General features: G+C 34.0%; 1 protein-coding gene and 1 pseudogene across 1 annotated transcript; one reads left to right on the top strand and one right to left on the bottom strand.

The window, feature by feature from the left end:
* Positions 1 to 5,296: 5,296 nt before the first annotated feature.
* LOC120164455 lies at positions 5,297 to 6,656 on the bottom strand (annotated as a pseudogene).
* Positions 6,657 to 17,545: 10,889 nt separating this feature from the next.
* LOC120164458 (sucrose transport protein SUC8-like) lies at positions 17,546 to 19,792 on the top strand. The gene is made up of 4 exons (XM_039174172.1): positions 17,546 to 18,791; positions 19,023 to 19,086; positions 19,305 to 19,348; positions 19,491 to 19,792. Exons 1-4 carry the CDS (start codon positions 17,583 to 17,585, stop codon positions 19,668 to 19,670), a joined length of 1,497 nt encoding a protein of 498 aa, XP_039030103.1. The 5' UTR covers positions 17,546 to 17,582; the 3' UTR covers positions 19,671 to 19,792.
* The last annotated feature ends 307 nt before the right edge of the window (positions 19,793 to 20,099 follow it).

The raw sequence follows: 20,099 nt of genomic DNA, 5'->3' as shown, positions 1-20,099 counted from the left end.
AAAACTTTCTGGGAGTTTCGAAACTATGACCCAAAGTATAAATACTCTTGAAATAATATTGATACTCTTTCCTAGAAACTCATGAGTTTGCTAGATAAAAAGAACAAGTTTTGATATTATCCTTCTAGTATTGAAACTTAACCTACAGAGAGAATACAATAGGTGCAAAAACTCCTATTCTACTATCCCAAAGACCTTAGTGAGGTCCCCAAACATTATTAATGTTTTATGAATATACAAAGGAGCATAAATAGGGCCTTAGACATGTTTATAACTCTAAAACATGAAATCTACCATGGGAATGCTTCAAGCTGATACAACCTACTACATTTCAAATAAATGACTTGTATATGGTATAGTTGAGTCAAGAGTGAGTTACCTTTGATGTTATATTTCTAGAAACTTCAAAAGCTCAACCCAAAGTAAGTTTTTCCTTCCCCTTAGATTTGGAGCCTTCTCCAACCTCTTGCACTAAACAAAACCAAATGGACGGGTTACCAACTATTGTTAGGGATTAAGGAGGGTTTTAAAACACTTCCTAAGGCTATAAATATCTGAAAAATGGGTTGGAACCATCTAGTTCCTAAAATCATTCTTAACTCGTTCATGCAACTATGGTGAAATGGGTGTATTGAGAGCTTGTTACAAAGCTTGGGATAGTTGCAAGACTACCAAGTTTCTACCTTTACTTAGTTGTTGGAGATGAAGAAAGAGCTATGAAGATGAAGATTTAAAGCGGAATAAGAGACAAAGGAGAGTTGAGAAAAAGAGGGTATATCAGACGTGATATCACCAAGCAATTAAGGATTTCAGCCTTAATTTTTAACAAGGGTAAATTTTTTTGTCCATCCAATTCTGATTGCATATTAAAAACACCCTTTTATTTCACTATTAGACTCAACTCAAGCCCAAATCCTCTTCAATTTGGGTCAAGGCTTCCTACAAGCTAAGGAATTAAACCAATGCTCGTATCAGGTTAGCCCAATACTTCTAACCCTAGATTTGGGACGTTACATGATTAGTCGTGACGTCATCTAATCAAACCCTGACAAAACAAAAATAAAAGAACTGTCAAACGACCGATAAAAACAAAAAACGTATCACAAACAAACCTTGACAAAACAAAAATAAAAGAACTGTCAAACGACCGATAAAAATGAAAAACGTATCACAAAGACAGAGATAAACGTGCCACAAAAGCGGAATTATTCTTATTAAAAAAAAAGAACCGACAATCAGCAACCAACATTAAAATCGATGTCGCCGCAGGTTAAACAAAATTAAAGAAGAAGAAAATGATCCGGTCTATAAAAACCACACAAACTCAAAAAAGATATAATTCTTCTATTAAAAAATCTGAAAAATAAAAATATGAAAAATCCAATATTAGCGTAATCACTAGTTAGGGTCAAAATACTAATTGGGTAGGCAGCAATATAATTCTTCTATTAAAAAATGTGAAAAATAAAAATATAAATGATTTATATATTAATTGGCCTGGCAGTGCATTTAGTGTTGCATGATTGAAAAGGCCAGGCAAAATCCAATTTGGCCATCATCTGAGTTGCGAAATTTAAATTGTTGGACATGCCACATTTCATGAGTTTTAAAATATGTTAAAAATATTAAAAACAGTGCAACATTCAATTTTTAATGCATATATTATTTTTATTTAAAATTTTAAATATTTTACTTTTTATTTACTCTACTTTCATGGGAAGATTTACATAATAAAAGAAAAGTTGATTGTGGTAGTCATTGACAATTTTAACCATGTTAATTTAAATATTTATCGAATTACATTTTATTTTCAAAAATATTTTATTAAATATATGTTAATTTTGAAGTAAAATAATTTATTTATTTTATTATCTAATCATTATTCTATCCTTGAGTGTGCAACGTGGTGGGCATTGAGATTGGCTCACGACATTTCGACACAAAAATGGAAAGACAGGGATGGGGCACGCCAGGTATATGACGGAAGTCCCGAGTGGAACGTATCTGCTAATAAATGAGGGCAATGAAGGATGGGTTGGGTGGCACTTGTGCTGAGACAGATGAGTCGTTGGGGGTTGAGATTTTGAAATCCTTAGTTGGATATGCAATCTCATCCCTCACCTTCATGTAGAGTGCTGTTGTGTTCATTTAAGTTTATTTTGTGGTTGAGTCCTGCACGTAGACATGAATCATAAATGTAGAGAACACGATAAGATATGTCTAATTATTTGTCTTTTTCACGCTCACGTGTTCTTCAAGGCCTTCCACCCAATTTCAACCTTTGCAAATTATACGTGTCTTTCTTCATCCCCTAATTTGTAGGTCGATCTCGCCACCGAAATTTGAAGGGGAAAAACCAATTTACATAAAATAATCGGGAACACGAGTAAGGTAATAAAGTTGTTATATGATGATTTTGCATAAAATAATCATCATAAAATTATATTATTGTTCTTACTCATATTGTTTCGACATGTTTACTATAAATTCGAATTTGTTGAGATAAACATGTTGATTACTTTAGCTATAGATGATTTATCCATTTTGATATGGGCATAAAATTATAATTATTGATTTAATTGCAATTTAGCTTATATTTTTAGTGGTGCGGGATAACTAATAAAATTGATTTTCTTTAGAAAAGGAAGGAGTTCTAGTTCCCTCTCTTTGTGCTAGTCGAGAGGCTTTGTAGAATAAGTTGGCGTCATTAGATATGGTCGTGTAATCGTTAATTTAATTTTGATAAGTCATGTGAACATGTTAGAAATCATATTAAGAGTTTGTATATTTTTGAAAGATGCAGAACTCTAAGGTCCTTAGAGGTATATGTCTTTGTAGAACATTCTTTGAGAGATTTGTCTCATTCTCTTGACGAAATTTATAAAATGTGCAAAAAAATTCAACCCAAATAAAATAAATTTTCATCAGATTTAACCTACTTTTTAAAAAAATAATTTTATAAGATCGAATCAGGTCAGAATCCGTCGAATCAGAGTCTTATACTCGTTCTTAATTCAAATGTGTGTTAGATATGTGATATTCTTTAATTTATAGGGTAAACTACGTGTTATACCTAAATTATCAGTTTTGCTTCATTTTAATACCTAAACTTTCAAAAAAATTCAATAGCATACCTAATGTTTAGTTTTTGTTTCATTTTAATACGTCATCATTAAAAACTTAACACATTTAATGTCTAAACTATCAGTTCTGATCCGTTTTAGTACATGAACTTTTATTCCCCCCATTTAGTGTTAAGTTTTAACGGGGTACTAAAATGAAATAAAAACTAAACGTCTAGCATGATTTTGAAAAAATAAAAGTTTATGTATTAAAATATACTAAAACTAATAGTTTATGTACTAAACCCATACTTTATCCTATTGAAAATAGATTTAGGTAATTAATATATTAAATATAAAGCATGAGTTCGAAGTGAAGATTATCTTCAAAGCTATACAGTGATACTTCAGTGAGATTTAATGGAGCGTGGAAAATTTTATTTGTTTAGAAAGCGCTAAAGGTATGTATAGTATATCTTTGTTTTTAATTATTAATAATTTTAATTTATCTTAAGAAGACGTTTCACTTGCTAATTCCATTTATATAATATAAAGATACCACTAAGTACTATTTGGCGTCGTTTTCATCATTAGTGGAAATGTAATTAAAGATGTGATCTTATTACTGTTATAGTCTTATTCCCTCTGTGTTTAAGCTGATGATTTATTGGTTCTTTTGCTAATGACTTAAGCTTTGTTTCAATGTCATGCTAATCATTCTTGTACTTAAAGATGTGATATTATCGCTGTCATAGTTCAATCTGATAGCTCTCAAGCCATTCAAATTCCAATGCTCGTGATGATCAAGCGTCCGTGGGAACTTCAATTCCAATGAATCCCAAGAAATGCAAACAAAGTCGCGGACCAGTTGGCTAAGCTAGCACCTGATCAACACTACGACCCAGTACAGATCAACTCCCCCTGTGGAAGTGTCTCAGCTGTTCAAACTTGATAATTCCGAGACCCCGGCAGTTCACTGCCTCTTAGTCCTAGTCCATTTTCTAGTCTCTTTACAATTAAAAAAAAATCTATCACACATCATTAATTATTATAAAAAATAAAAACTAATATTATAAATAATGTTAAAAAAAACTCCGGTATAACCGTTACATTTAACATGTTAATTAATCGAACTGTTATTATTAAATGGTTTTGGTTAATCGAACTGCTAAAAATAATGGTTAATAGTTAATGTTACAATTATGAATTTTGATAAACAGTTAGCAGGTAATAAATTAAATTTATAATTTTTTATACAAATAATTTAATATAATTTTCTATTATTTATAATATATATATAATAAAATTTGTATACACATATTTTAATTTTTTTATTTGAAAATATATAAACATACTTACACCAATATAATTATATATTTATTATTAGGTAATAAGATATTAGGAGATGTGCATACTTACATCGGTTTAAGTATGTATTAAGTGCTACATTTTTTTATTTTATTTACTTACACTATGTAAATATGTATTAAGTGTTATACTTTTTTATTTTATTTACTTACACCATGTAAGTATATGTTAAGTGCTACAATTTTTTTATTTTATTCACTTACACCGATATAAGTATGTGAAGTGCTACATTTTTTCTAGTATGTGATTTTTTTTGACAAATAATTATAATAAGTTAATCGTAGTTTAACCTTTTTAATGGTTAGAAAATCTCATTACTATTATAACGGTTAACCGATCATTTAAGTTAAACGATATAATTAATTATCCATGAACAACCCTAATTATAAGAATTGAACCAATAACTGAAATAATTATATTACCAATTCACTATTCAACATATTAGTTCAACAATATTTAAATTGAAATAATTATAGGTGATAACAAATAAATGGGAAGTAATAGGTTTTTTTACTAACTGTAAAAATGAATTACAATGGATAATAAGCACACTACAATGATTGGCCATTTATAACCCAATAGTAACAACCTAAGAAATCTAACAAATTCTTAACTAATTATCAATTAATATCAAACTATTAACTGCAAAAACATTGATTTACGACTGACCATTGGATGAAAGTAAATTGATAATTGAAATTATCCCCTTTTTTCTAAAAAATCTCTTTATTTTCAACTTTTAATATGGAAATCAATTTACACTCATCCAATAATAGTCCTAAATCAATATAAAATTAAAAAAATCACTACGTAATAGGAACCTACCTATATACATATATAATTTTCACATCATCCATTTGACTTGCGCCTGTTCATAAGGACCCCATTCAATTCCATATACTCGGTGAAGAGGACTCACAAAAGTCGATTAGCCTATCATTGTCTATTTCCACTTCTCCTGATATTTGAGGAGGTTATACAGGCACCCTCCTGCCCCGGTATCGATCCAACAACTGCATCATTAAGAAAATAAAAGGGTCAGCATTAGTTAAACCACCAGGAAGAAAGTAGATTTGCTTAGCAAAGAAGGCATTAACATTATATGAACTCGAGAACATCTTCACACAAAAGATATTAAGGCCTATCATTCAGTTTCACATAGGATATATGGTCCATCTACATTTTGGCTCAACACTTTTTGCTTCAGCTGAGCTGCTACTGCAAGTTCAACAGGCAACCACCTATTTATGCAATTATTGGCTTAAGCTGTGCCTGACCAGAGAACCTAACTGTGCGACTGGTAACATTATGAAGATAGTCGCAACTTCTCTCATTTTCTTAGGTTTTCCCTCTCACTATATCGGAGGGCAGGTTCCATAATTTCATCTTTCCAATACTTCCATTCCCAGTAAAGTTGTAATAGATATTCACTTCATTTCTCATTTTCTTAGGTGTTCCATCTCACTATATCAGAGGACATGTTCCATAATTTCAACTTTTTGAACAAGTAGAGCGAATGCTGATATGGTTACTAAATATTGGATGCACAATAAAACGGTTCAAATCTCACTTCTTCGAGCTAGCGACAAATATGGTTGCTGGAACATACCCATCTGACATATGGTTGCTGGAACAGCCAACCAAGAATGGGAATCCTCTGCAGAAACACTACCAGTGTCGGCCAAAAACCACTGAACAAAAAAGGTGGATGTTAAACAAGATGCTAAAAAGTTAGCATTTGCGTTAAATCAAGAAAATAAAATTTTCATATAGACCTGAAGAGTACAACAAAACAGTAAGTCTCCAATATAATGCCAATGATAGGCCATCCAACGACAACAAAAAAGAAGCCAACAGCAAAGGAAATTGTTCCCTGGATTCAATATCAATATATCATAAAGAAAATCTTTATGATGTTTGCATTTATGTATGCGAGTGTTTGTGTGAGAGAATAAATAAAACCTTAAAATTTTGACGCTTTGTAAAAATATTGCACGGTGGACATCAGACCAATGGTTAAGGACACTCCTGATATGAAAAGGATCTGATTAACAGAAAAAAACAAGTGTTAATCCAGTATGATTCAATGTGGAAAATGAAAACAATTGTGCTGAAAGACAATAAAAGTTGGCTTACATTTCCTATGGCAAGCAAACCCCTGTCGAAAAAGAAGATAATTCCCAGAAATGAGCTTTGTGATGAAAGATATTCGACTGACTTTGCCATGTTACAATTTGAGCTCAAGCCAACGAACAGTACAAAAGAGAATGAAATCAGAGAGAAAGTAGGGAAAGAGAACCGTACTCTCAGACCTCAGTTTATTTAATTCATAAGCCCATAATATCTCTAAGAGTGACTGAACGATTTATATAAGGCACTGTATGAGTCAGTTAAGAGAAATGGTACACAAACAAACATCCTATCTCTAACTAACCCATAAAAGACTGATTTGAAAACAGTGGAGCACATAAACCAGAAACCTAACAGAGTAACAGACCCTCTAGCTGCACTTGTTTTTGACTCAACACATTTGAAAACAAACAACTAATAGCAACAATACTAATAATTATTTATAACAGGCCATTATATATTTAAACGTCCGAAATAAATTAGTACATCAGATCATTCCCAAATTATCCAGATGTAAAAGAACATGCAAACATAAAAATCACTAAATTTCCCTCGGTTGAAACTTGATAATCAACGGAGGTTGTGTTAGTTACCTGCCCTACTACCTATCAAGTAATAATTGATAAAGCCGAGCAGAATGAGTATTAATTAAGCTTCACATGGATTTCTAGACATCCAGATCGTGGCTCATTTCACTTCCAATGTGTTTGATTAAGCAATCCAATAATCATGTTTAATAGTTAAACGGGATTGCGCTTTCAAGTTTAAGAAAAAACGTGATATTTTGGCATCGTCTTTGCTTATATTTTCCCATTTATGTTATAATAAATTTGAAAATTGCTATATACACTCATCTTACACATTTGTTCCATATGTTCACGACATAATATACAAACTCTTAAAATTATATTGTGGCGCGTAGAAAATATTTCACTTTATTGTATTATATTCAATGATACGTGCAAAATAAGTACAATAAATGCATATGAATATAACATTGTCTTCAAATTATCAATAAAAGTAGGACAAATTAGTAACAATAAGTTTTAAAACCTTAAATGCTCACACTTAGTATCCCATGATGGGATTGTTGTATTCATTTTTTTAACATTGGATATAAAGTAAACATCATCATCATCATCATCGCTTTAATGACCATAGCCACAACTTTTGAAGGGGTCAAAAATCAATCTTCACAAACCGAGATGGATCTATGCGGGGGAGTCATTTTCTAAAAATTTAAAATTACTTCATATTTTAGATTTTATCTATATTTTTCTGTTGAAAATTTGTTTTTGCCCCCTAAAATTTTATAAGCTCAAGTTCGTCCCCTAAAATTTATATGTTTAAATTCACCTCCAACATAAAATTTCGCATCTATCACTATTTACCAACATGTTTACTTTGACAATGGCATTTTATTCTCTTTTGACCAATCGAATATGAACTTCTCAATCATCTCGAAATTGATATAAAATCAATTTTACAAGTGCACGATCTTTTAGTGAAGTTGATGATTTATGAGTAATTTTGACCGCTTCAATATTATCTTCAACCATGAGCGGAACTTCATGGAGCCAAGAGGAACTTTAGCCCCCGCTAATTAAAAATAAATAGAGAAAATTTACTAGTCCTTCCTCAATTAAAAAAAATTATATTTATCAAAAATAAAAAAAATATTTTAATCCCTACTATAATAAATTTTTAGCTCCGCCCTTGTCTCCAACGTTAAACAAAAGCATGTCCAAAGACTTTAAAAAGTTGGGCATAGGCCCAAGGTTAATGATCAATATATGTACTATATTTTAGATTGTTTTTAATTATTTTATTGAAAAACATATAAATTAATTCATATACATTTTAAAATAGTAAATTGGTGCTTTTTAAAAAATAATATATTTTATTGTTAGATATTGATGTATTTTTTTTTTATAATTTTCGTATGTAAATGTGGAGATATAATAAAAAAATATATACATTTAAAAAAAATTAAGGTGATATCTTTTTCATTAAGTAAATTCAAAAAATAATTTTTTTTATAAATTTTAATTACATCAATTATATCTTTAAAGTCATTTAACTTTATTAATTTTGTTCTTTGACTAATGTTGATAGATATAAACTTATAATGCTGACGTAACATTTTATAGTGTTGACATAATAGCCCACGTGTGAATGATGATACGATAGAGTGACTGAATTAATTTTTCTTAGATGACTTTAAGGGCAGTATTAATTTCTTTTATCAAATTCAAAGGTATAATTGATTTTAATTCAAATTTCTAATGACTTATTTAATCTTCAAAAAAATATTGAAATTTTAAAAAATACTGAAATATTCATAAAATTTATTAAAAAGGAAAAACATTAAAATTTAAAAAATAAAAATGATAAATTACATATATAAAAACTAAAATTTAAACATATCTATAAAGTATTAAAATCTTTTAATAATTTCATAGAAGAAAATCTTAATTGTCTTTCTACGAGTCTACTATTATTTTCTGATTTTCCACGTCACATAGTAATAACCACAAGTTTAATCAACTTTTGATTTTTTTAGTTTTTCTTGTATAATATTAACATAAAAAATAAATTTAATGACGAACCTCATTTAGAAATGTTTAGAGATGGAAAAGTTAAAATTTCTATCTTTTGATGTCAAAAATCACTTTTAAAATTGGTCCTTAAACTTTAAAACTTTTTATATTAAATTCTTAAATTATGACCTTATTCTAAGTTGGTCTTTAGACTTTAAAATAACATATATAGATTATCTTCTCAAGAGACAGAGATTGTGAACAATTATTTTTGGTGTGGACGAATCTTTCAAAACCAACAACAAAGTTGTTTTTTTTAGATACCCAGAAGAGAAAAAAAGGAACTGAGAGAAACCCTTGCTTTGGAAGCATTAACAGTGAAAAGGAGATCAACATGGGGGTGAAAGAAAGAAAGAATCATAACATAGAGAGAGAGAGAAAAATGTATGAACCGTCAAGTGTGAAGGTGAAGAAAGGCACAGATTCCGCTGCTAACCAAAGGAATCTCTTTCACTTTGCAATTGCATTGATTTCTTTTTGGGTTGTTTCCTACAGATTCTTCCTTTTCAATTTCTTTCCGTCACGTAAAAGATAAAGTCGTTCACAACGTACACGATAAAAGCATATGCAGTAAATTAGTGAAAATCAGTAATTCTAACAAGGTACTTCTATGGAGTTTATTCTGGGATTCAAACAAGGTTATGAAATTCAATCTCAAAATGTGGGCAAAATGGGTGCAGTTTGAGCATACAATCGGCATTTTCAGGGACAGAAAAAAAAAACCTTGAATTCCTCGATTCATGGTATCAAGTCACAATTAAAACCCCCAAAAATAACGCAATAAAACCAACTAAATTCAATAACGAATCAGTTTCACAAACCCCCCAAATTTCACAGAAACACACAAACAAAACCCCATGGCCGATTGTTATAGAAAGAAAGTAGGGTGCGGCAGAGAAGAAAAACATATCTGTAGGTGGTTGACAGCTGGAGACCGAAAGAGTGTGACATGTTACGGAAGACGGTTATCGGATAGAGTAAAATCGCAATTGATAATTTGAGAAAATAAAAATGAAGATAAAAGGAAACACAAAATTTACGTGGAAAACCCCTAAATAAAATAGAGTAAAAACCACGGGCAACGGTAGAAGAATTTCACTATGAGAAAATAGGAATTACAACTTCTCTCGATCTACCAATGAGAAAACAATGATAATTCTCTCTTGATAAAAATGAGAAAACAACTCTCAAGAAACTCTCTAAATTCTCTCTAGTATTTGAAGAAAGCTAGAATGCTTTGAGATGGTTTTGAAGCTAAATGAGGTAGGGTAATTATAGTTGAAGCCTTAAGGACTAATCTTGTAAATACCCTAAATTGAAATGACTAAATTTTTCATTTACCCATTACATAAATTCAAAATTTGGTGGCCAAATTTTGACCACATTTGTCGTCCAATTATGCTGCCATTTTCAATGCACCGAAAGTGCAAAGACTTTCAACAATCCCCCACTTGAAGATTTGATTTGAAACAATTATATCTTCACACCATTCTTTCTACCTTGTACCTTTATGTTGCTTACGTCTCTGACAGGCCACAGGAGGATCGACACTAGGTAAATTTATCAACGTTGATCGCCTTCGTTATGAAGTATGCTATATTGTCTTTGGTATGGATCTTCTGCATATCTACCGTCCCTTCTTCCACCTTTTCACGAATGAAATGATACTAAACTCGTATGTGCTTTGTCCTTGAATGAAATGTTGGATTCCTTGCTAGATGCAAGGCGCTTTGACTGTCACAAAACAGAGAGACATACTCTTGATTGTGCCCAAGCTCCTCCAATAGCATCTTCAACCAGATTGCTTCTTTACTGGCTTGTGTAGCTTCTACATATTCTGCTTCTGTTGTGGATGTAGCCACAACTGACTACAATTTTGAAACCCAGCTTACAGCTCCACTAGCAACTTTGAACACATATCCTGTAGTAGATTTGCTTTTATCCAAATCTCCTGCATAGTCAGAATCTACATACCCATTGATTAGTAAATTTGATCCTCCGTAACATAATGCAACATTTGAGGTCCCTTTGATGTATCTCAGGATCCTCTTTACTCTATTTCAATGCTCTTTGCCTGGATTCGCCATGTACCGACTAACCACTCCCACTGCTTGTGCAATGTATGGTCTTGTGCATATCATAGCGAACAATAAACTTCCCACTGCTGATGCATACGGTACTCGAGACATCTTCATCCTCTCTTTTTCACTGCTAGGACTCATACTAGAGGATAATTTGATGTTAATAGGAAGAGGGGTAAAAATTGGCTTACAATCTTGCATGCTGAATCGTGACAAGATCTTCTTCAAGTAATTCTTTTGTGAAAGCCAAATCTTCCTATTACTTCTGTCTCGATGAATTTGCATCCCTAGAATCTTGTTTGCTGATCCCAAGTCCTTCATTTCAAATTCCCTAGCCAGTTGTGCCTTCAATTCTTTAATATGATCTTTGTTGGGTCCTGCAACCAACATGTCATCCACATACAACATCAATATAACAAAATCGTTATCACCAGACCTCTTGAAATAAGCACAAGGATCTGCATTAAGTCTGTTGTATCCAAGGCACATAATGAAGGAATCAAATCTCTTATACCAACACCTCGGCGCTTGCTTTAGACCGTACAGAGATTTGTTCAACCTGCAAACCAAGTTCTTCTTTTCTTTTTCTTCAAAACCTTCAGGCTAGAACATGTAAATCTCTTCTTCAAGATTTCCATGAAGAAAAGTTGTTTTAATATCTAGCTGCTCTAGATGTAAGTTCAATGTAGCACACATTGCCAAAACTACTCGAACTGTTGTTAGTCGAACCACAAGAGAAAATATTTCATTGAAATCAATACCTTCTTTTTGAGCATATCCTTTGACCACCAGTCTTGCACGACACCTCTCAACTTGATCGTCACCATTTCGCTTGATTTTGAAGACCCATTTGTTACCAATTGGCTTCCTTCCTTGTGGCAGTGGCACAAGGTCCCATGTATTATTTTTATGAAGGGCTACGATTTCTTCTTGCATCGTCATCATCCACAGTGAAGCATCTGAGCTGTTTATTACCTCCTGGTATGTTGATGGCTCACCGTCCTCTGTTAAAAGGCAGTATGCAATATTACCTTCTATAACATAATCTGAGTGCCAATTGGGACGTCTTCTCACACGATCTGATTAACGAGTTGTTGGACCTTCAGAACTCTCTGATTCTTGTTCATCATGTGCTGGTTCTGCTTCAGAATAATCTCCTTGTTCAACCTCCTTTTCCACATGTATCTGTGTAGTCTCTGACTTTTCAGCGCTATCATCATCTTATTTTCTTTGTAGTTTATCTTCTACAAAGATAACATCCCTGCTGATGATCACTTTGCGGGCAGTGGGATCCCACAAGCGATACCCCTTTACATCATCAGCATACCCCAAGAATTTGCATTTCCTAGATTTTGGATCTAGCTTTGAAATTTCTTGGGAGTTGTACATCACGTACACAATACTTCCAAATACATTGAGGTTTAAATAATCAGCTGGTTTACCAGTCTACATCTCCATTGGTGTCTTCAGCTCTATTGTAGTTGATGGAGCTCGATTCACCAAATAACAAGCGGTATTGGCTGCTTCTGCCCAGAATGATTTTTCTAAGCCTGTATCCCTCAACATTGATCTTTCTCTTTCTAACAAGGTTCTGTTCATCTGCTCTGCCACTCCATTTTGTTGAGGAGTGTTCGCCACTGTGAACTGTCTTTTGATGCCTTCTTTCCTGTAAAAGTCATCAAATTCTTCGCTTGTGTATTCTCCTCCATTATCTGTTCTGAAACACTTGATCTTATTTCCAGAATCAAGCTCCACCCGCGCTTTGAAGTTTTTGAAAGTTGAAAACACATCTGACTTCTTCTTAATAGGGTACACCCAGCATCTCCTAGAGTAGTCATCAATAAATGAGACAAAGTATTTTGCTCCGCCTAGGGATGTAACCGGTGCTTGCCATACGTCAGAGTGAACCAATTCCAGAACACTTTTGCCTCTAGAATTTGACATGTTGAATTTCAACCGGTGCTGCTTACTTGTTATGCAATGCTCACACAAGGTAAGTGATACCTTTGTTAAGCCTGGAAGTAGGTTTTTCTCCACAAGTACTTTCATTCCTTGTTCTGACATGTGTCCAAGTTTTTGATGCCATAGCATTGTAGAATTTGAACTACATGAGGCAACAAAGGCTTCTTCTTCTAGCAAAGTCTCTCCCTTCAGCATGTATAAGTTTGCAGCTATCTTTTCGCCTTTCAGCACCACAAGCGCTTCACGGAACACCTTCATGATTCATTTTCGTGTTTCAATCTTGCTTGCATTATTATCCAACAATCCGTAGGATAATAAATTTTTCTTCAGGCCTTTCACGTGCCGCATATCTCGAACAACTTTAATTGTTTCATCATACATATTTAATTTGATGGTTCCCACGTCAATGATCTCTAAGGCATGATCATTGCAACTATACACAGATCCTCCTGAGACAGGTTCATACTGATGGAACCATTCTCTTTTTGAGGTCATGTGATATGTTGCTCCTGAATCAATGAGCCATATATCTGCAAATCTTTTTCTGCCTTCCACGGTGGTTGACGCTTCACAGCATAGAGCATCTCCATCATCTGAAGTGTTTGCGGTATTGCCTTATGGAATAGAGTTTTTATTTAAACTCCAACAATCCTTCTTCAAGTGACCCTTCTTTCCACAGTTGTAGCACTTTAAATTATTCTTGCTTCTCGACTTCGATCTACCATGTTTGTGACTGCTGCTTTGGCCACGTTCTGTTGATCTCCCTCTCATCGTTGTCATCGTTGTTAACGCTTCTGCTTGTTGCAGATTTACTTGTCTGTCTTCTTTGTTCTTGAGTCGATTTTCTTCTTGTAGAACAGCAGCTGCAACGTCATCGAAGACTAGACTGGTGACATTACTGTTTGTCAAGTTGATGATGAGTTGATCATACGAATCCAGTAGACTTTGAAGTAGAAGTTCAGCACGTTCTTGTTCTCCTATTTTACAGCTTAAAGATGTAAGCTGAGAAAAATAAAGTGTTCAGTGTATTTAAGTGCTATGTCACTGAAGTAGATTCTGGCATATGGAGAGTGTACAATTTTCTCTTAAGGAAAATTTTATTGTGCAGCGATGTGGCCTCGTACAGTTTGGTGAGATGATCTCATATCTCCTTAGCTGTCTTTTTCTCCTCGATGCTTGACAATACTTCATCTGCTAATTCTAGATGAAAGTTTACCATAGCATTCCCTTCCATTTCGATCCATTTGTTGTCATCTGTGAAATCCACCGGCCTTTCACTGATAGCTGCTAGACAACCGTCTGTCCTCAGGATGGCCTTCATCTTCAATTTCCACAGTGAGAAATTTCTCCCATTGAATTTTTCAATATCAAATTTCGTTGCCATAGCTTCTTTTACGGATAGCTCCCACTATTTCACTATCGTGAATAGTTCTCTGGAACCTTCAAAGAATGGGTAATACCTTCTTACTTTCTTATGTTGGAGGATCCACCTTTTGGTGACAACCACAAAGACAATAAGCAGATATTACACACTCAAATCTGGCTCGGATACCAATTGTTGCGGAAGACGGTTATCAGATAGAGCAAAATCGCAACTGATAATTTGAGAAAATAAAAATGAAGATAAAAGGAGACACAAAATTTACGTGGAAAACCCCTAAATAAAATAGGGTAAAAACCACGGGCAACGGTAGAAGAATTTCACTATGAGAAAATAGGAATTACAACTTCTCTCGATTTACCAAGGAGAAAACAATGATAATTCTCTCTTGATAAAAAGGAGAAAACAACTCTCAAGAAACTCTCTAAATTCTCTCTAGTATTGGAAGAAAGCTAGAATGCTTTGGGATGGTTTTGAAGCTAAATGAGGTAGGGTATTTATAGTTGAAGCCTTAAGGACTAATCTTGTAAATACCCTAAATTGCAATGACTAAATTTGTCATTTACCCATTACATAAATTCAAAATTTGGTGGCCAAATTTTGACCACATTTAACGTCCAATTATGCTTCCATTTTCAATGCACCAAAAGTGCAAAGACTTTCAACATGATAGCGGCGTGATGTTACGCTGGTGGTGGTTGCTGGGCTATGGTGGATGTGCTGGGTTAGGGTCTGCTGATTTGGTTGAAATAATTGAGAGAGCTAAATGATCGGGAGGCAAAGGAGTTTTGGTTTTTTTTTATTAAAGTTTGTGGCGTTTGTTTGCGCAAACGTCACTAACTTACCAAACTATTATGACGATTTTTAACAAAACGCCACTATCATACCAAACTATGCGACGTTTCTCCAATAACGCCACCTTTAAATACTTTATAGCAACATTTATATAAAAAAACACCAATAATGTACTAAGTATTGCAGTGGTTCTCCAACAACGCCACCTCTTAACAGTTTATCGCGGCGTTTATACAACAATGCCATTAAAATTACAATATTAATGACGTTTTCAATAAAATCGCCGTAAAATTGTTGCTATATACCAAACTTAGTGTAGTGTGAAAGATAAAAATGAGAACATTTTAAAATTGAATCATTAAATGGTTAGAATCTATATTTTTTAATTTAAAATCTTAATCAATTTATTAATAGATTTTTTTATCTTTCTTATTTTTGTTGTCCATATCAAAGAAAACTTAAAACAAAAAATCAAAACTTTTAAATTTAATTCCAAGTTGATATATAAGTATTAAATGCCAATAAATGAGAATCAATGGCTTAAAATATAGGAAAAAGAAATATGAGAATTAATTAATAAATGAATGAGAATGGGAAAGAGATAAGAAAGAATGGAGGACGTGACCAAATACCAAATTAGGATAAAAGAATTTATGTCCTTTCATTATCTTTTTAAAGTTAATGTCCTTACGTTAGGTGACAAGTAATGGGTAGAAATATATAAATATTAATTCAAAATTAAAAAAAGGGAAGTCGGAGGTTATAAACATAAATCCCACATTTTTTCTTAATTATTGGAACTTATAGTAAAATTATAAAATATTAAAAAAAATCCATTCAGACATACCTAATTTAAAAAAAATATCCATTACTCTCCCTAGGAACTTATTTTCAACTTTTATATATATATATATATCGATTCATTTAGTCACCAACTCACCATGTGAGAAAATATTCCTTCAATGTCATTATTGAGTATTTAATCCAATCTAATTTTTTATGTGTGTCCCGATTGATTGGAGATTTTAAGCTAAACCCAATATTGGTTTCAACACTCATAAAGAGATGGAAACAGAAACGTGCTCCTTCCATCTTTCATGAGATTGTACAATCTCTCTTGAATATATTTTATTGCAGTTAAGTCTTCCAGTTTGTAGTCATGTTCTGATCGATATCAATGAGGACATGAGATATATTAAGATTTACATGAGAAGACCTTTGAAGAATACAACGATAGATAAATCTATTTACCATGTCTGAATCGAACTTTTAATATGTTAGAGAACGAATACTTTAAAAGAGGAGACGAAGATATTCACAAATCTTCGATTTTAAATATGTAACTCAACCATTGAACAAGTATAAATCATATACAATAAATATTTTTCCAGCCATGCCAAAAATATGAAAGTAAAAGAAAACTGAATCCTTGATCCCGATGAATCGTTCATCCAATTGGAGATCCCCTCTACCAAAACTGAATTATGATGGTCTCGGCATCCGAATAATGGTCTGGCAACATGTGGGGTATTCTGCGAGACGATGGAAAAAATTGGATACGTGATTACTCAAAGGTAATTGTTTTATGCTCATCTCTCACTGCTAAATTATGGGATATTTCTTAGGGATTAAACCTAGTTTAGAACCTCAACCTATGCTACGTAACCGTTGTTGTTCTTAGAGAACAAATACTACTTTGTAATAAATTTAGTTTAATAAAAAAATATTACATATACAAATCATGTTTATGTTTCAGCTTGACTGTTGTCAAATTTCAATAGGTAATTACACGTTGAATTTGCTTCAAATGGTAAGAATTAATTTGATTTCCCGGTTACTTTGCCTTGTAGATTTCTTACCAGATTTATGTTGAAAACTTTAGATTAAATAATAAAAACCACAAATTTTAATTTAAATAAGATGTTATAACTTGCCTACAAAGGAGTATTTAACCTTCAACCCATACTAAAAATAAATAAAAATGTTATCACGTGTGAGAGTAAGTGTGAATATTGTATAATTTTATAAACGTAAATTTACTTTGAAAAATATTTTTGACCAGAATCCTAGTATTGTTTATGATTCAGGGGCCCACACCGTCCAAATACATTACACACTACTATATCTTGATTGCACTTCTCAATCAGCTCATCAGTAGAATTCATCTCTCCGTAATAAAGATTGAATTGTGAATAGCAGCGCCATGGAGACGGGTCAAAACGGAAACCCAAGACCGCTATGGAACATCGTGGTCGTTTCGGCCATTGCCGCCGGGATTCAGTTCGGCTGGGCTCTGCAACTTTCTCTTCTAACCCCTTACGTTCAAACCCTCGGTGTTCCTCACGTTTGGGCTGCTTTCATTTGGCTTTGTGGTCCCATCTCTGGCCTCCTCGTTCAACCCATCGTGGGCTACAGCAGTGACAACTGCACCTCTCGTATCGGTCGTCGCCGACCTTTCATTGCCGCCGGAGCTTGTTTCGTCGCCGTCGCTGTTTTCTTCATCGGCTTCGCCAAAGACATAGGCCACCGAACAGGCGATTCACTCGATAATCCAACTAAGCCTAGAGCGGTGGCTATCTTCGTTACTGGTTTTTGGATCCTCGACGTGGCTAACAACATGTTACAAGGTCCGTGCCGTGCTTTCCTCGCTGACCTTTCCGGAGACGATCATAAGAGAATGAGGATCGCCAATGGTTGGTTCTCTTTCTTCATGGCCATCGGAAACGTTCTGGGCTACGCAGCCGGTTCATTTTCCAACCTCCACAAACTCCTACCGTTCGCAGAAACAACAGCCTGCGATGTATACTGTGCGAACCTCAAAACCTGTTTCCTCATCGACATTGTTTTCCTCATGTCGGTGACGATAACGGCGATCACCACCGTGAAAGAGACGCCGTTAACGACAAAGGACGCTTTAGACGGAGACGAAGGAAAATCATCCGGAGCGTTCATCGGAGAGTTAGTGACGGCATTCAAGACGCTGAAAAAACCAATGTGGATATTACTCCTCGTGACCTGCCTCAACTGGATCGCGTGGTTCCCATTCCTGTTGTACGACACCGACTGGATGGGGGTTGAGGTATACGGAGGGAACGTGAAGGGAAGCGCGAATGAACAGAAACTGTACGACCAAGGAGTGCGTGCGGGTGCGTTGGGGCTGATGATAAACTCGATCGTGTTGGCTTTTACGTCGCTGGGGTTGGAGCCGGTTAGCCGGTTAATCGGCGGGGTTAAGAATTTGTGGGGGGTAGTCAACTTCATTTTGGCTGCTTGCTTGGCCGGGACGGTGGGGATTACCAAAGCGGCCGAGGGTTGGAGGGGTAAACTGGGACCACAAATCTTGACCGCTCCACCAACCCACGTCAAAGGCTCGGCCTTGGCCCTGTTCGGATTGCTGGGCATTCCATTGGCGGTTAGTTTCCTTTCTCCTTTCCCTTTTACATCACACTTATCCACAATCCCTTTAATTAATGCTTGATGTTACCGTCGAACAAAAAATTAAAATGTGTGATTTCTTTTTTGGGATCACGAGCACACCTATGACAGCTTTCAAGTATCCATTAATTTTGTGTATTCATGATAACATTTTATCTACAATTTTCGTATTATTAAAATGAAATAAAAGTGATGAAGTTGGATGCAGGTAACATTTAGCATTCCATTCGCATTGGCATCCATATATTGCTCTGATGCAGGTGGTGGTCAAGGTGCGTACTGTTTTAATTCTTGGTGTAGTGGATATGCTTATGCTATATCAAGGTTCCACTTTTATACATTAACCATAGTTATAATTTTTTTAATTATTTTAACGACCCAATTTTTTTATTTAAATCTCATTTAAATAATTGATTTTTATAGTATTCTATGAAATACTTGTACATGTGGTATATATATATATTATTGTAACTAATTTGGATGGTTATAGGCCTGTCCTTGGGAGTGCTAAACTTGTCGATAGTTATCCCCCAGGTAAAAACTACAATTGCCTTTGCAGAATTGACCCCTTTTCCTTTTAGCCAAGCAAAATCCTAGAAAAAAAGAATCCTTAATTGGATTAAGAAGGTGATGATTGTAAAGTTTTGATCTTTTATTGGGATTTCATAAATGACAGATGATGGTATCGGTGGTGAGTGGACCCCTGGATGCAGCTTTTGGTGGTGGGAACTTGCCTGCCTTTGTGTTGGGCTCTGTTGTGGCTGGCATCAGCGCACTGTTGGCAATCTTCGCGCTCCCCAATCCCAAAAATCAACTCTCCCTCAACCCTGGAACCGCCATGGCTGGACCCCATTAGACTGTACTATACTAGTTATGGTGAGATTGTGGAGTTTAAATTTTTATGTTATGGGGCCTCTCTTTTGTATCTCCCAGAATTTCTCAAGCTCTGCTGTTGTAGGTAATGTGGTGTTAGCCTTGACTTCTAAATTTTAAGGCATTATTTCAAGGTTTTATTCTACTTCTTTTAGTTTTTTTTTCGGTTGGAAATGAAATTCTAATTATCTATTTTTATGTAAGTAGAAGCTGTTAATTTATTAAAAGAAAAGCAAGTATTCAAAATTACAATGAAAATCTATAACCATAAACATAAACTGAACACATAACTAGTACATAATTGTATAGCGATTGACACGAGATATTAATCACTTAAGATCATATAATAACTAAACATGAAAAAGGTTAAAAATCAATCCAAAAAACTCAAACAAAAGATATATACGAACAA

This window comes from Hibiscus syriacus, unplaced genomic scaffold, assembly GCF_006381635.1.
Source record: "Hibiscus syriacus cultivar Baekdansim isolate YM2019G1 unplaced genomic scaffold, ASM638163v2 tig00111539_pilon, whole genome shotgun sequence".
Classification (NCBI taxonomy): Eukaryota; Viridiplantae; Streptophyta; class Magnoliopsida; order Malvales; family Malvaceae; genus Hibiscus; species Hibiscus syriacus.
The sequence above is the reverse complement of the archived record's forward strand: the minus strand, read 5'-3'. Positions and strand labels throughout refer to the sequence as shown.

Coding starts and splice junctions, on each gene's coding strand:
- LOC120164458 (XM_039174172.1), top strand. CDS start 17,583: ATGGAGACGGGTCAAAACGGAAACCCAAGACCGCTATGGAACATCGTG. Junction 19,087..19,304: donor TGATGCAGGTGGTGGTCAAG/GTGCGTACTGTT, acceptor GGATGGTTATAG/GCCTGTCCTTGGGAGTGCTA. Junction 19,349..19,490: donor TGTCGATAGTTATCCCCCAG/GTAAAAACTACA, acceptor CATAAATGACAG/ATGATGGTATCGGTGGTGAG.